Source organism: Haliaeetus albicilla, chromosome 14 (assembly GCF_947461875.1).
Source record: "Haliaeetus albicilla chromosome 14, bHalAlb1.1, whole genome shotgun sequence".
In the NCBI taxonomy this organism is placed as follows: domain Eukaryota; kingdom Metazoa; phylum Chordata; class Aves; order Accipitriformes; family Accipitridae; genus Haliaeetus; species Haliaeetus albicilla.
In genome coordinates this window covers 26,893,530-26,910,285 of record NC_091496.1, presented here as the reverse complement: position 1 = coordinate 26,910,285, position 16,756 = coordinate 26,893,530, and the positions used below count along the sequence as shown (strand labels likewise).

The following is a 16,756-nucleotide window of genomic DNA, read 5'->3' as shown; positions in this document are numbered from 1 at the left end:
CTAAATTCCATTCCAAGCTCCAAAGAAAAGGACCTACTAGGAAAACCTGTCCATTCCTTCCCTTATCCCCAAAACCAGGATCCCAAGCTTGTATGAAAACTGTACCATGCCTCAATCCCACCCAGTCTCCTGACATCCCTGACCCCATGCTCTGTTTTTCAACAGTCCTGACTGCTCCTGTCATGTGTCACGCTCCTCCCAACATGCTCCTTCTCCATGTGCCTCCTTAGCTCACGGTCCCTTCTACTTAGGGCCTGCAGCCTTGGTGTCCCAATGGGCTACGACCGTCCAACTCCTCGCTCTCTCTTCTCCCTCTGCAAAAATTCCTCCTTTCAGAACAGGGAAGGAGCACCTCAGCCAGCCACCATCTGCCTCGGCCTCTCCATTCCCAAGTTCGTTGCCCAACTACTACCACCTGTCAATAGGCTTAAGTTCTGTGCTCTGCCTATTGAAATTAAACAAGACCTTCTTTCATGGTGACAGGATGCGGGCTGGAAATCATTTGCTCCACTGTCCCTTGACATGTTACAGAAGACTCCAGACCCCTCTATCCAGCCCTGTCCTCTGTGCCAAACACAGACTGCCTGCCTTATTCCCCTCTAGAACGCCCTCTGAAAAACAAACGCTTTTCAAACACTTACTAACATGGTCAAACAAGCGCATATTTTGCAGAGGCAGTGAAAGCATCAGAAACCTCACCAAATGTCAAGTTTTTTTGTTTGATCTTTCTCTTACAAAGAGGAAGATCAGGCAGTTTAATCCAACAGATCAGCATATTATAGACAAATCTCCTTCTTCACTTGAATGTGCATTTTGCACAGGGAAAACAAATGCATTTGACTGCACTGTTTCTCAGCACCACATAAAAGGAAAAACACTGATCAAAATTTAAGCAAAGCAGCTGGAAACAATCAGTATAACAGCAAGTATCCAACACAATGACAAGGATTTTACCCTGCCATAAGACGACTTTTTCCAACTTTACTTCAGACTATAATACAACCATAATCTACAGGACTCTCCTTTCAGCTCTATTCACTGACCGGTAAGTTTTCTTTACCTTAGTGTACACTACAATTTACCAATTCAGACTCTAATTTAGAATACTTAGTTTTACATACCTGTGCCCTATAATTTTCAATGGCATCCTTGATGTCTTCTTTTTCAGCTGATGATGACATATGAAAGGTAGATCCTGAGTACTCATCTACAGTGAAAACCACATTTAGTTTTTTTATAACCAGCATGACTTAATACTACTTATTTACGCCTCAAGCGCATCTTGAATCACCATATTTGGGAGAAAAATCGTAACACAGAATAACACATTCCCTCAAATTTGTGAGGTCCTAGAGAGAAAATTGTCATAATACAGATTTTTAAGATGCATCTGTGAGAATTCCTTTCTTCTAGGGCATTTTACTTTTTAATGTATAAAGGGAATTTGCTGAAAATCACTATAATGGTCACAAATAAACCACTCTTCTTTCTTAAAGGTGTGTGATCTCTCTCTCTCTCTCTGACACTGTGTGTGCCATGCAGTAACTAGCTACATTACTCCAGCAAATTTAATTTCCCTATGTATTGTGCACAGAAAATCAGGAACGACAAAATCACAGGCTTGAAATCTTTAAGGCCCCAGTTCTAATCCATGCATGAAACAATGATCTGTCTCTAGACATGGATCTGGACTGAGTATTTTAGTCAAACTGCTGCCTCGTCTGTTGCAGAAGACACAGATGGGACACTGAATGAGAGACAGGCTTGTGAAATGTTGAAACAACCCATGATCTGGACATTTCACTTGTACTGTTGAGAACTGCATTCCACCCTTTCCTCTCTCAGAATTTCTAAGTAATATTTGACAGGTCACAAACTCCTCAGAAGCAGTCACTCAGTCTGGGCTCCCCATTATGGGGTGCCTACCTTGAATCTCTGTTATATCTGAGAATTGGATTCCAGATAGTCCCAGATACAATTTAGAAGCAGCAACTCATTGTCATTGTTTGTATGGAAGGCACACTGAACACTTTTAAGTATCAAGTATTCAGAAAGAAACAAGTCCCAGCAGCTCAAGTGTGGGATCTAAAAACAGAGATGGAGGTTTTCACCTTAATCACTCTGCACCTCCTTTCCCGCTCCATAATTCTATGGTTTCTGCGCAGTCACCTTTCTATAGGCAAAGCTTCACTGCTAAAGAGGGACACAATACTCTTTCTACAAGAAAAGCGAGCAAGACAGGGAGAAAATAGGTATCCTCATAAAAATACAAAAGGGTCCAGTATTAATGAGTCACAGGGCCAACCTCACTTCTGGCATTTTCTGCTTTAGGTGACTCCTTTTGCAAGCTTTCATTTCTTGAAGGGGATTACATTAAGATACAAGCTTAGAATTACAAATCATTATGTCTGAATTGGGAACCTAACCTCATCAGTCAGTCATACAGGTCTCCAGAGGTTGATTCTAACCTCAAGTTATACAGTGTGAAATAACAATCTTCTCCTCCCACCTCAATCACTGGTGGGTGCAATTTCCTAGACTTTTGTGAATTTGTTTTTTGGGTTTTTTTAGAACAAGGCATTTCCCAACACATGCTAGTCATTAGTGGCTTGACAGCCCTTATTTCACAGGGTTGTTATGATGATCTATTGATGACTATGATACTCGTCAGACTGTCTGAAATGCATCATAGATAATAACATACCCTTATACCTAAGGATAATGTTCTATAAGGAAAACAGGCATTTTTCCCCTTTTCTTGTTTTTCAAGATCACAGAGTAGATTTAGCCTTTTACTGATACTTGTAGAGAGCTCAAGCTCTTTGCTGGTGCAACGAAGGCTCCAACCAGCATTAGAAATAGAGGACAGATGTGCTGGTGGTCAAAGCACATTTGTAGATAGCACCATAAAGAGTGTCATAAATTATCAATACCAAGATGCTTGGAGTAAGTAAACACTTAGCTTCTATACAAATAACATCCATAATTTGGAGATCAACATTGTCCTTTCCTCCAATAGTTATGCATAGTTTTTGTAGATGGGTCCTTGTCCCTCTTACTAGAATTGTAATGTGGCTGGAGAATTTGAACCAGCAAGTCCCTCCCTCACTAAGCACACAGTTCGGGGAGTGCCAACTGGAAGGGGTGGCCAGAAGCTTTGGAGCCTGATGAAATCCAAGAGAAGTATCTGTACAAACGTCACATTGATTTGTAACACTCTTTCAGAAAACAAAAGGAAAAGCACTCAAGAGAGTAGAACTAGGCAGACAGGCACCCAGTATGCTGGTAATTTACACATAAGCCTCTTGGGTGGTAACAATACCTCCTAGAATGAGAAGAGTCTAGACATATCAGTGTGCTCAGAGCTTCTACTGCCCCTAGAAGCCTCTCCACCCCAAGTACAGCAGGGGGCGGTCAATCTCTCAGATATATGGGGCTGCTCCTATACCATTTTCATAAAGGTACACTTGCCAGATTTCTTCTGTCACTTCATCAGTGTTCATTCAGGTCACAAACTGCAACATGCATGCAGCTTCCTACCATACAACTTGATATCTGTGATTACTCCCACCACGTAACATGGACACTACAATTTTGCTTAAAAGACAGACTATTTTGTGGATGCAGGAGAGCTGTGACACCTTTCCTGAAGAATACTGCACAACACTGACTGAATAAGCTTTTCTGGTCAACTATATCTGCCTGAAAGTTGGATAAAAGCAGACTTGCCAGCACTCAGTTTTGTACTGACTTTCTAAACAATGCAATTCACATTCTCTGTTCAGAGTATGTAGGTATCTTAATGTTTTGGATTCTGTTTCAGAGCCCAGACACTTTAAGCAAAAGCAACCCAAACTCCTATTCACTCTTGCCCACCATGGTCAATAGTAAAGTTTTCAGTAGCAGCTGTTTAAGTCTGAAGTCTCAATCTTTAGATAAGATTTTAGGATCTTTGGAGCCCGTAAGATTTTTTTTTTCCATAGGGTTTTTATCAATCTTGAAATTTCTGTTCAACAGCCACAGAACAAGGAAAAAGGCAGGAAAGATGAAAGGCAACAATATTCTTTCATCTGCAAAATTCCAGTTCTCATGGTGTCAGTAACTCTAGTCAGTAATTATTTTTCCAGCCGCTGGAAAAATAATTCAAAAACATGAACATATAAATACACAGAAATCCCTGTGCATACAAAAGACACAAATCCCACACCTTTTTACTCTGCCTGCTCCCTAGCGGGTATTGAAAGATGACTTTTAGTCTTCTTTCCAATTAACCTTTACCTCTCCACTCTCTCCCGAGATTTCCCTCCTCATAAATTGTCTTACGTAATGACTTTCTGCAGATTACAGTGCAAAGCAGCTACTCTTCTATACAGAAAACATGAGAAGACCACTACTTAATTTTGACCTCAAAATAGATTTTAAGAAGTTATTACTATGACACAGTAACAAAGTAAATAGAATGACAAATTTCAGCTCTCATTCAACATTTAATTGTGCAAGATACTGCACCTGTTTTCCAGATTTATGAAATAAACTTGTGAAGGATGGCATTCAACCTTTTCAGTTAGAAGCATTTGTGCCGCAGGAATCATGATTCTTTGCTGAAGCAATCTAAATTGCTTAAACCCAAATCCAAACATAAAAGTTTGAAAGAAATTTTCACATGTACTTCTTAACACCTGATCTTCAAGATAACACATGGGTAAAAAACAACATGACAGAAATGAATAAAGACACACAGGAAAAATAGCTGACATGAAATGACCTATGAAAAGGCAGTCTTTACTTTCTGTGATTTTTAATATTCTATTATAACATACTGGTCCACTATGGGGCCACATTTCACATTACTGTATAATACAGACAAAACCAAAACTCATGTTTTAACTGAACAACTTTTAACAAACCTCTATGCATCTTACAAAAACACTATCACTGCAAAATAAAGGGCAAAAGAGGACCTGTTGTTGCTTACCCATTGCAAATACATGAGAGAGAGAAGAACAAGAGGAGGAGTGAGATATTTTTCCTACAGAGAAGTTTAATCTCCAATATTGTCAAAAGAACAACAGTAATTTCCCCCCCCCCCCCCTAAAACAAGTATGCCAAAGAACTTGGAACTATTTGTATTCTATACTTAGAAGTTACAAGTTCACTTGCCTACATATCTGTTCACCTCTCTCTGCTTTATATTTTCAACAGCTGATTGTAGAAACTCTAAAACCTGAATGGGGAATTGTTTCTCATCTCATTAAAAAATATAGAAATCAATAAACATTAGAACAAAGGAACTAAAAAAACCACATTAAGGTCATATATCCTCTCTCTAATATATAGTGGACCAGCTAGCTGCTTCACTTAGGGAGCAGGTATGGTGGAGGAAGCCTACATCACGGAAGGGTTATTTACAGTGTTGAATGGCAGACTCGAAGGAGCACACACATGCATAGAGGCATATTTCAGTAGACCTTCTGCTCCCAGAACACCTTGCTAGAACCTTTAATTCAATATTAGGAAAAAATTTGCAAGTACAATGTGCCTGTCCATAAAAACACTACAAAGACTGTTATGAATACCTTCAATATCCTCTGCACCTCCTAAACCAAATTCCTCCAATAGATCTGCAAAACAAATAAATCAGATGCTTTATTTAATACGCCTATCCAGAAAGATTATGAAGCTGAACCCAGAACCACATGAAGCGAACATTACCTGATTTCTGCTGCCTTTTTTTAGGAGAGGTTTCCTTCATTTCCAAAACAGATTCAGAAGTCTTCAGCTATGAAAGACACAATCCAATGATAAAAAAAACAAATTTAAAGTAACTGCATACTACTTAATAAGTAGAACAAGTAGTCAGTCTGACATGAACAAATACTTACTGGGGAATTGTTGGGTTTCTCCGAAAAGCCTGGAGGTGAAAAATGTTTTGGGAAGTGTTATTTTATTTAATTGAAGGTATCTTTTACTCCATTCAATATCAGTAGTTTGTACAATTAAGTAATAGCTGCAAGCATTATTTCATTGAGAGTACGATACCCAACATTCAGTTCACCTCATCATAGAGCATTTGTATTAGTATACACGAAATGGAGAATGCATACTTCCTATCGTGCACCTTGGATTTAAAAAATAATCATCACAGAACTAGGACAATTCACGTGAAGCAGTAAGGTCATGCTTGTTAACAGCACAAGATCAAAAACATTTAGTCCTTTTGAGGAGCTGAATCCTGCTTTCTAAAAAGATTATTTCAAAAGCCAAAGTGGGTCTGCTGTAATGAACAATCATAAAACAGTCCAACAGCACTATGACTGTGATTATTCTATAAGCCTTTAATGTTGAGGAGTATTTTCCTTTCCATTGATGGGACAGAGAAAGCATGGGCGCATCTACAGAAACCTCATACATGTGTCCTTCAATGAGGTAAAAATCAAGCTAGTTCTCATCAGATTGTTCTGGTTTAGCTTGCAAGGAGACAAAAGAAACAAATGTTGCTTGGTTGTAATCTGTATTTATAGCATAGTTCCAAATACTTTTTTTTTTTTTTTTAATTTTTGTCCAACATTAAATAATTTCCAAACCGACACTGTCTACTGGCCCACCTATATTTTTCAAATCCTCTGCTTTAGTCATCTTACAGTTTGAGTCCTCTCATGAAAGAAGTATATGAAATGTTATTAAGAATGGCTCCACAGCAAAATTTTTGTATTTAAAAAAAATTATTAAAAAGCAAACAATATTTGATTTTAGGAAACTTGGTGGTCTAGCAGAATGGAAATACCTTAGAAAGATTACCATAATCACCTTTTACACCCTTTTCACACTGATTTTAAACTTACCTTAATAGCATCATACGAAGCAGACTTCCATGACAACTACTCAACAAGTAGATTTACAAGCTCCCAGGAGCTTGTAAAGTTTTGCTTCCAGCTTACTAAACTAAAATTGCATTAGCTTCTTCAGCTCTTCTGTTGTACCTATACTACAAGCAGGATTGGCAAGCCATTTGTTAAAGGAGAAATCCTTCAGAAAAGAGTTCTACTTCCCTGCCATCCTACACTCAAGATGCTCAAGAGACAGTGTCACAAACTACAGGCAGAAACCCTTAGCAACAAAACCTAAACTTTTAGTCACATTTTAGCTACTAGGCAAAGCACAACAGAAAGCTATCAAAAACTAAGCTAAGGGAAAAAAAAAAAATATTAGCCAGATCATAGCTTTCTTCTGCCACATTATCACTAAGAATGTTTAAATGTTCAGACAGGTCAGTCCTAAACCACATACACTTTCATCACTATGCAACAAAAACCTGAATCCAAAAAAATACAGACATGTCCAAAGAACACATCTAATGCAAACAAGACAACTTCCTTTACAAACTGCCCAGCAAGTGCTGTGATAACTGGTGTTAACTAACAAATACTAAGCACTTCATCACTTCATTGCTATAGCACACACCTACATCATAGCAGCATTCCTAACACAGACACTGCTAAAAGTTTAGTTTAGCCTATAAAGGCTTACAGACAAACTTTTACTCCACAAGGAAATTACCATTGTCACGTTCCCCTGAAACAATCTGTAAGCATGCTCCGTGTCTGTCTGCAGCCGGAAGCAACACGCCAGACGATACTTTTCTCAGACTTCCAGAATCCGTCTGTATAACCTAAAACACATGCATAAGAATTGGTATAAATGCATTTTCAACTCATTTCTATGCAAAAAAGCTCCTGCTAAGTCAATTTGCATAGCATGGTATCAAGTATATTAGAGATACAAAAACCTTTGATAAGACCCTTGGAAAGGACACATCAAGACATAGTCTATTGGAAATCACAGCAGTTGTGCATGTTTTCAGATCTCGGGCAAAAACCTCACAACTCATCTAAACTATTCCGCCACACTGATAAACCTTGACAAACCAGACAGCCACAAAAGAGAATTAACATGGTAACTCAAGATGTGGGCTGTGAACCAATAACTGCAGCTCTGTGGTGATCCAACTTTTGTACTGAACTTGCACCTGACATTCAAGCATTCAAGTTTATGCTTATGTTCCCTAGGCATGTATCCTGCAGTGGCGAGTGAACACATCACTACTCCCAATCGCAAGGGTGATTTGGGTTGAACAAAGACTAGCAAGGCAAAGCTTGCAGAAACTAAGGCTACCTAAAAAAACTAATAATATATGTCTTGTATTTTGAAGAAGAGGTGGGGAAGAGTTCGTTTTGCCTCAGAAGAAAGCCAGAGGGGGTTAGCTACAGACCCGGTTCATTTTCTTCTAGCCCAGTATCACAGACAGAAAGAACTGAAAGGGCAAACACAGCCAGCATGCGTGGTATCTCTGTCGGACATGACTTTCAAAAAGGGCTGAAGTACACCTACAAAAGGTAGAGAGGATCTATTCAGAAGCAGCTAACCATCTAGGCTGGAGACCCTAAGGGCAACCACTGACCAGGTCAGTAGAATAGAGCTATCTGGTGAAAAAGCAACAATCCTGCCAGACCCTGTGAAAAGCTCAGAGTATTTTCAACAGCAAGAAACTTCACTGCTTCAAGACTATACTAGAAACCAAACTCAAAGGCCAGTTGTCATGAGACCCAAGTTGTTAGCTTAACCTAACTTCATCCCAATCCTAACTGAACAGACGGCCTAGAGCAGAAGTATTTCAAGGGTCCCCAGTTACAAACATATGGCAGAAGCAGGAAAAGAGGAAATAAGCCTCATCAACAGCAGGGCCCAAGTCAAAAGCAAGCTCTCAAGTGCTTCTGGATCTTACTCCTCCCCTCCCCTCCCTGGTGGAAGCCCCTGTATCCTTCACGGAAAGTACCTCAGAGTCCCAGGGAGATTCAGCATCTTCCTCTTCCTCTGCTCCCACTGCTGGCAGGGCACCTACAAACAAGGTAAGAAGTGAGACACCAAGTGCTTATATTTCACTCTACTTTTCCCCATCAGTCAAGCATTGCATCCAAAAGATGTGCAGTGGTTCTATTGCTGAGGACAAACTAAGAGCAAGTGTTATTCAAGGGTTTCTCCACACCCAGCCACATAGTGGTATTTCCTTTACACTGCCACCTCCTCTTGCCTCTTTTCCAGCAGAAGACAGCTATGCACAACAGCTGACACAGCTACAAGCAACACCCAACACATGTTTGGATAGCACTCAGGAGGGGACTCCAGCACGCTGCAGTCCTGTGGTATACAGAGTTTACGTCACCGGCTCTCCAGCCTACAGCTCCAGAATTTGGCATTTACTACCGCTTTCCACTGTACAGGAGGTACTGTACAAACACTACCCAAAACATCCTCATGCTAACATCACCAAAATCACCAAGAGACAATGCTCCTTTTGCAGGAAAGAGCAGGAAAGATCTTCACTGACAGAGACTTGTTATACCCAGCACCTTCCCAGAAGCTGGACACCTAAACATTGCCATTTAAAAATAGAGTAGAGGCTCACAGCTCAAACACTCACCCCAAACACACAAAAGCAGTTTCTCTCTCAGGGGGTTAACATTCAAATCTCTCTTCTACCAGATGAGCATAAGGCTTGGTCTCAGTGGGTTCCTGGCCAGATTAATTTCTCTGTTTTAAGCTACTCCATTAGGTAAAACTGATTCAGGATTCACTTGTGTGGAGACATGCACACAAAGAAGGGGGAAGGAGCTGGAGACCAGTGAGGGCACCCACCCCAGAAAAGGGCAATTGCTCATTCCAACCTGGGCTCTGACTACTTATACCACGCCAAATGCACGCTTATGGTAAACTGCAGAGACAGAAGAGCATGTGTAGGCACAACACTTGAATATAGCAGGTTCTGCCAGGCTCCCTGTGTAGCATTTGATCAGCAGCCACACATGCTCTGGTAACATCTACCACACCAAGCTACTCTCTGGAGACGGACAATGGAAACAGTACCTCTTCCTCCTGCTCTGAGACTCAAGGTGAGTACCACAGTGCTCAACTCTGACCAACCTGGTAACACTTTAAAGCACACACAAGTGTGGCACTGGAGAGACCTTCTACATTTTAAAACTGGACAAGGTGAGGCACTGGAACAGAACAGCTTTCTCAGCTTGACTCAAATCTTTCCCAGGCTTCAGCCAAGAACAATCACAGCTTTTCCTACAAGGAATACAGCTTTTCAATCCAACGGTATGGGCCAGAAAGGGGAATACTACTGTCACATGCAAGACACTGTAGTCGTCCTCCTCTTTTTCATCAGTGCATACTGTTCAGATCACTTCAGGGAGAACACAGCAACAAAAGCAAGAATGGCACTTGCTTCACATAGCATCATTTGGAATCCAACACCACAACTTCAGTTCTTCAAGAACAAATGAAAAAGAACAAAAGCTCTTTCCTTCTCTGCCAATGCCCACTAGGATTCACAGGCCAGGGAAAAATTTGCTGTCTCAGAAGTCAATCACCATTTCAGTTCATTTACTGTGCACTAATATTCATAGAGGAAGAACTGGATCAGTATTTACTAACTAATTTCTCTCACCAGTGTTGTCTTTTGAAGCACTGTGGACTTGATGGCCATCATTACAAATAGAATTTTTCACACCCTCAACAACTGCAGTTTGGAGCTCTTCACCAGTATCTTCCTTCTCCTGCTCCTCCTCCTCCTCCTCTTCTTCCCATTCAGGTGATTCTGCCTAAAAGAAATTGACCAAGACAGCTGGAAAGAGCAGAAACAAGCATCTTCTTCACCATCCATCAACAACTTGAAAAATACTTTTCTTGTGTAAGGCAAAAGGGAAACTGCGTTGAGCTTTGTTTTACAACGCCTTCAGTTTTTCCGTGACAATCCATATGAGTAGCGAGCAATGCCTAATGTCATTAAGTCTCACCCCTGGTTCTGCAAAGCCCCTGAGAAGCACTTCCTAATGTCAGTCTAACTAGCTCCATTTAAGTTACATCACTCTGGAACACATTCCGTCTTTTCCCCTACCTTGCCCCAAGGGAAATCACTAGCTTCCTGCTCTCAATCTTATTCAAACTTCTTTTTGTTGCCTCACTTTCAGCCACCACACCATGAATTTTTACTAAATGGCAGTAAATCTTCACAGATAAAATCTGTACAGACAACTGAGAAAAATGTAACTGATTCCAGAAAAAGACTACTGCCTATTCTTTTTCCTGCAAAACTACTGTAACCAACAGAAGAAAGTATTGAAAATACTGCCTGATATTATTCTTATACCTAAGAAACTGCTTTGGCTAGGAGTAAGACATTTTCTAATTTCAAAAAAAGGATGATCAAAAGACAGATATATGTGAAGAATAAGTATTAACAGAAATCCAGTTTACCATTTGTTTCTTACCTATAATACCCTTAGAAAATATCCTTGTGATTGAATCATCCCTATATACTTACTTTGGTGCTTGAGTGAAATGCTGCTTTTAAATTTTCTTCATGCCTATTTAAGCACAAGTTTTCACTTGCTTGTTTCAGTGCTTCACAGACTTTATCATCTACCTCTTCAGATTGCTCTTCTTCAGTATCTTCATCATCCACACGTTCAAGAATGACAGGGTTCGGTCTTTGACTTTCAAGCCTCGGGTTTTTTGCTGCTGACCAAGAATTATCACCACTTTCAAAGCCATCACTGAAGCTTGACTTTTTCTCCTTAAGACCACAACTATCTGAGAGAGGCTGAGGTATCTCTTTTTTCCAGTCTGTCGTTTCAGAGTCTGCAAAACAGGAGTCAGCATTTCTGTGAAACTTCTCCTGTATCATGCTTTTCCTGTTCCAGCTTTCTTGCGTATCTTGCAAATTATTTAGATTTTGAAAGACAGCTTGTTTTGGTACTGACTTGCAAGATACTTCATTATTCATTATCTTTGGAGACATGGCAATTGCATCTTCTTGCGACCTTTCATAACACCCAGCTATAAAAGACACAGGAGTATCAACAGATTCCTCCACCTTTTCATCAAGTTCTTTACTTATTTTATCATCATCACAGACATCTCCAGTTCCACACCAAGCTTCTCCTTCATACTTAGTGTTACTAAAATACTCCAATTTCTGATTGATTTGCCCTTTAGGTTCTGTTTTCTCCCCTTGCTCCTCCTCCAATATGTCATTAGACTGAGTTTCTTCATCTTCCAGATCCTCCTCCTCCTTTTCATCTTGTGTAAGATCCTCGTCCTCCTCCTCTTCTTCCTCTGCCTCCTCATAATCTTCATCATCATCTCCTTCATTTTCATCATCTTCCTCCTCCTCCGATTCTTCTTCCTCCAGGTTGCTTGCATCTGAGACATCTTGACTCAACAGTTCTCCACGTTCTCCTCTGTTCAGGTTTGCATCCGACGGGGTTCTTTGTTTGAGGCTTTTCTTTGGTGACTTGGGACTTTCAATTCTAGAACCATCACCATCATCTTAAAGCACAAGAAAAAGAACAATGCATGTGAACAAAAGGAGTTATGTAAATAGCAATAGGCATGTTACCAGATTAATGCACAGGAGAGGAGTCATCTGGGAATGTCTGGAAAAGGAGCCAGGTAAGGGATGGGCAGGATGGACGAAGGACTTGACCGGGGACAAAGGCTTAGGAGGGGATTAATATCTTCATTTTAATGATACAACTTATTTTTTTCTGAAATTGCCAAGTGCTGTGTTTTCAAAATGCTACTTTTCTCACTTGCTATAGCAAAAAAAAATTATAAAAATACTACTTAGCAAGTCTACTTTTATGTATCAGTATATCATACAATCCTTTCCAAATAGCTTACTGTTTTTCTTGAACTGCTGGGAAACGTTCATTAACAGTGTCAAGTTTGGCTTCTGCAGCTTCTGTAAATAAAGAATTATTTTAGCAATTTTTTTTTTTTTTTTGAACAGCAACGACAACAAATCTTTTGTTCACATCAAATCTTGAACAGTAAATATAATCAGGCTGTCCTTTTGGTAGTGCTCAGGTGCTGGCTCCATCCTATACTTCTAACTACACAAACACTCCCCACATATGCAATTCAGTGAGTACTTCACGCCAAAACACTGTGCAGGCACCCTTCTGCAAATTGTTTCTAAAACTATGTTCACATGCATAACAGTTCTAAAAATCTGTTTTTAATATCTCTCATACTTAAGTAAAATTCAGCCATATTTTAAGATTGCAGTTTCGGGATGCTTACTTGCAAATGTGCACAACACGAGTAACTGTTAAGATCCCTAGACTTAATGCATAAATTAGTCCCTGCAAGTACACTTACCAAAATATCCCTAAATTTCAAAATCATGCCAGAAAAAAACGCATCATTTCTATTTAAATCAGTGCAAGAAAATGAAATCATGTTAAAACTAAACATGCTTGCATCTCCAGCATTCCAGAGTGGGTTCGACTACCACCCTCAGGTTCCTCATCACTGCAGAATCCCAGTGCAACAGAATAGATGCTCCAGACATCACTGCAGAAGTTGATAATTCTTCAGAACATTAGTAAAAACAGTAGGCACAAGAGCTTGTAGCTGTCAAAAAGAATACTACTCGAGCATTCAAAAAAAAAAAAGGGGGAAAACATGCAGTGTGAGATTACATGCAAGCACAGAATGCCATCTCATAGAAGAAAAAGACGACCCATTTGAGTAACTCATCCATTGAGCGCTCTTGAGGAACCTGACGAGGAGGAAAGGAGAACTAGGTGATGAAGGATTTCAGTAGATCTTGATAAATAAACGCCCTTTTTCTTTATCAGTTTGGATTCTATCACCAAATTTACAGGAAACAATAACAATGTTTGGAGATGAACAGAACAGGTTATAATAGTAACTTACAAACTTTTAGGGCCTGCAAGTCTGACTCAAATGAACAAGAACAAATAAAAGAATGCAGCTGTTTATCTCGTCACCTATTGCTCTTTTGCCCCAAACCACAAGTCTACTGCATGCTCTCCCACAGCTACAGGTCTTTCAGGAAAAACTCACAGCAGAAGAAAGGCTGGCAGGCCAGAGACTGCTTCTAAGGAGAAAACAATATTGGCTGGAACTGCAGTTTCTTTCAATCCCAGAGAAAACTTGCCTTCAAATCACTAATTTTTACAGGACAGTCTTCCTGTAAAAGCAGCATACCTTGGGAGTAAAATCAAGTTCTTCTTCCTCAGAAGTATGCCAACTGTCATCACTCCCTTCTTTCTCAGAGCTTCTTAAAAAGCAAAGCAAAATGAGTACTGTGTCTCTCAAATCATTCCTCAGGTAACTGTGAGGTATTTTTAAAGTCTCACCTTATTGAGTCTCCTTGGGAAAAGTCATCTATTGCTGTTCAAACATTAATTGACATGTTGAAATTAGATTTGGCATGCTAAAAATTAACCAGTACATATAAACATTTAACATGGACAACTCTACAGGTCATAACAGAATGAAACTTTGGGTAGTCAGTTCAACACAAGACAGCATGAATGAATGTATTTCCAAAACAACTGCTTTTTTGAGCCATACTGAATTAAAAAAAAAACAACAAAAAAGACCGGACTTGTATCTCCTTTGGACTCCTACACCTAGAAGATTAACAAACATCTCTAAACTATAAAAAAATAATAGCATAGCATGAATAAGCTATGTTCACAAACAGTTAAACTGGTGGTGGCTTAGCAAGACAGTAAGTAAATGAACCTCCTAAGTACTTATATTACACACATAAGTACACATCACATGCAGAGATTTTTACTGTTTTCTGTGACGTTATGCATATAACATTATGCTGTATACTACACTATCTGCTGTTCACTACACTATCTGCTGTTCTACCTAATTACAGATTATTCTGAAAAGGTGAAGAAAATCAAAAAGCATAATCAAGATCTAAAGCTTATCCCCAGGTAGAATAATCACCAGCAGTTCTCTACACTGCACCAAAAAGCGTATTCAACAGACAAAAGGGGCGTAATCAGGGCATTCTATACTACACTCCAAGTATTCATCAGTGTTATGAAGGCAACTTGCACATAGGATCATAGGATAAATCAGGTCAGAAGGGACATCAGGAAGTCTCCTAGCCAACTGCCTCCTCAAAGCAGGCTCAGCTATGAGGTCAGATAAGGTTGCTTAGGGCTTTATCGAGTCTGGTCTTGAACACCTCCGAGGAGGGAGACTATACAACCTCTTTGTTCTACTGTCCTTATCATGGTAAAGCTCCTCACACCCAATTAGAAACTCTCATGTTTCCATTTATGCCTCTTGTATCTCTGCCTCCTGTCAGGCAGTACTGGGAAGCACTGGGCTTTGTCTTCTCAGATGTACTGGAAGCTGCTGCTAGGTCCTCTTCCAAGTCGCCTCTTCTCTAGGCTGAACAAGCCCTGTTTCCTCAGCCTCTCCTCAAAGGGCAAGTACTCCTGCCTCTGATGAGTCTGATGGCCCTCCACTGAACTTGCTCACTGTTGAAACACCAATCTCTCTTGCACTGAGGGCTCAAAGTTATAGCCAGGGAGCTGGACACAATCCAGTGAGTGCCAAGTAGGAGCGGACAATCACTTTCCTCAAACTTTTGGCTATGCTGCTTTCAATACAGCCAAGGACACTGTTGACCTTCTCAGTTGCCAGGGCACTCTGCTGGCTCATGCTCAGCTCACTCTCTGCCAAGACCCTCTGGGCCTTCTCAGCAAAGCAGCTCTCCAGCCAGGCAGTCCCAGCATGTTTTGTAGCAAGTGGTTGTTCCTTTCCATGTGCAGGACTTGGCATTTGCCCTTGCTGAATTTTCTAAGACAGGCCTGACAGTCCAGTTACCCAGCTTTTCAAGGCCCCTCTGAATGGCAGCACTGCCCTGAAGCCTATCTACTGATTCCCCCGATTTGAGGCCACTTGCAAACTCGATGAGAGTGCACTCTAGCACATCACTGATGTACTAAAGAAATCTGAACTCTAGGAATCCAGCCTAAAGAGTGCTAAAACCTCTCAACTATCAACAACCAAGATGAAATAAAAGGGGTCTTCAATTCCCAGTACAGGAGGGGAAAAAACAAACAATATAATCTCCACACACTAGCTATTTTGGCATTCCTCAAGTTCTTATAACTAAGTCTTGTTAACTATCATAACAAAATGAAGTTGCGTATGAACGGGAGACTGGTAACCTTCCATAAACTCGCATGATGACAACCAAACCAAGGTCTTCAAAGGAAAACAAAGGCATACCATGCCTGAAGACATCTCCTCTACTACCAGTAAACCACAAATAAGTATGGAAATTTTGTCCTAAAGACAGGGTTTATGTGGGAACTTTGATGAGTACATCTCCTGACCTGAACAGGGCTTTCAGACAATGAAATACAGCGTACGTGTTCAGTGTAGACATGTCATGTAGACAAAACCTAGAGGCTGAAACTTCCAGTGGGAGGACAAACTAAAACAGTCAAAACACCAACACATTTTTAATGTTTCCTATTACAAACACATAATATTTAAAAATAATAATTAGTTCCACATACCACAGTTTTCTGTTAACTCACTTAGTACCAGCAGTCTAAGCTACCTGCTAACCTCCCAAACTGAATAAAAATCTGTCTCTCAGACTGAGTGGATAGGGTGGAGCAATCAGTTATAAACTCTTGACAGGTGACTTCAGTTATATTTTCAATTAGTATAGTTATAATTAGTCAAACCAGCTTTCAATGCATAGTAACTTTAAGCAATGATCAAAACCAGATCACATTGTCCTTTAGAAAGCAAGAGAGAAAGTTCATGAGCTAGCTTTCAGACAGACCCTGATGCCCTACCATAGAAATGACATCTAGAAAAGCAGTCTCTG

At 40.1% G+C, this 16,756-nt stretch overlaps 1 protein-coding gene across 12 annotated transcripts in view; it reads right to left on the bottom strand.

Moving 5' to 3' along the window:
* Positions 1 to 16,756, bottom strand: part of ANKRD26 (ankyrin repeat domain containing 26) — a 60,316-nt gene that overhangs the window by 34,066 nt on the left and 9,494 nt on the right. For 8 of the 12 annotated variants that reach the window (XM_069802059.1, XM_069802066.1, XM_069802065.1 and 5 more), the window contains 11 exons: positions 14,235 to 14,268; positions 14,083 to 14,155; positions 12,748 to 12,808; positions 11,387 to 12,393; positions 10,511 to 10,664; positions 8,834 to 8,895; positions 7,558 to 7,669; positions 5,883 to 5,911; positions 5,713 to 5,779; positions 5,577 to 5,621; positions 1,122 to 1,207 (listed from right to left, as the gene is read on the bottom strand). In XM_069802059.1, the coding sequence (XP_069658160.1) occupies positions 1,122 to 1,207; positions 5,577 to 5,621; positions 5,713 to 5,779; positions 5,883 to 5,911; positions 7,558 to 7,669; positions 8,834 to 8,895; positions 10,511 to 10,664; positions 11,387 to 12,393; positions 12,748 to 12,808; positions 14,083 to 14,155; positions 14,235 to 14,268 (1,730 nt within the window). Of the gene's footprint in view, positions 1 to 1,121; positions 1,208 to 5,576; positions 5,622 to 5,712; positions 5,780 to 5,882; positions 5,912 to 7,557; positions 7,670 to 8,833; positions 8,896 to 10,510; positions 10,665 to 11,386; positions 12,394 to 12,747; positions 12,809 to 13,862; positions 13,882 to 14,082; positions 14,156 to 14,234; positions 14,269 to 16,756 lie in introns of those variants that run through there. The other 4 variants (XM_069802060.1, XM_069802063.1, XM_069802068.1 and 1 more) reach the window with 2 other exon arrangements.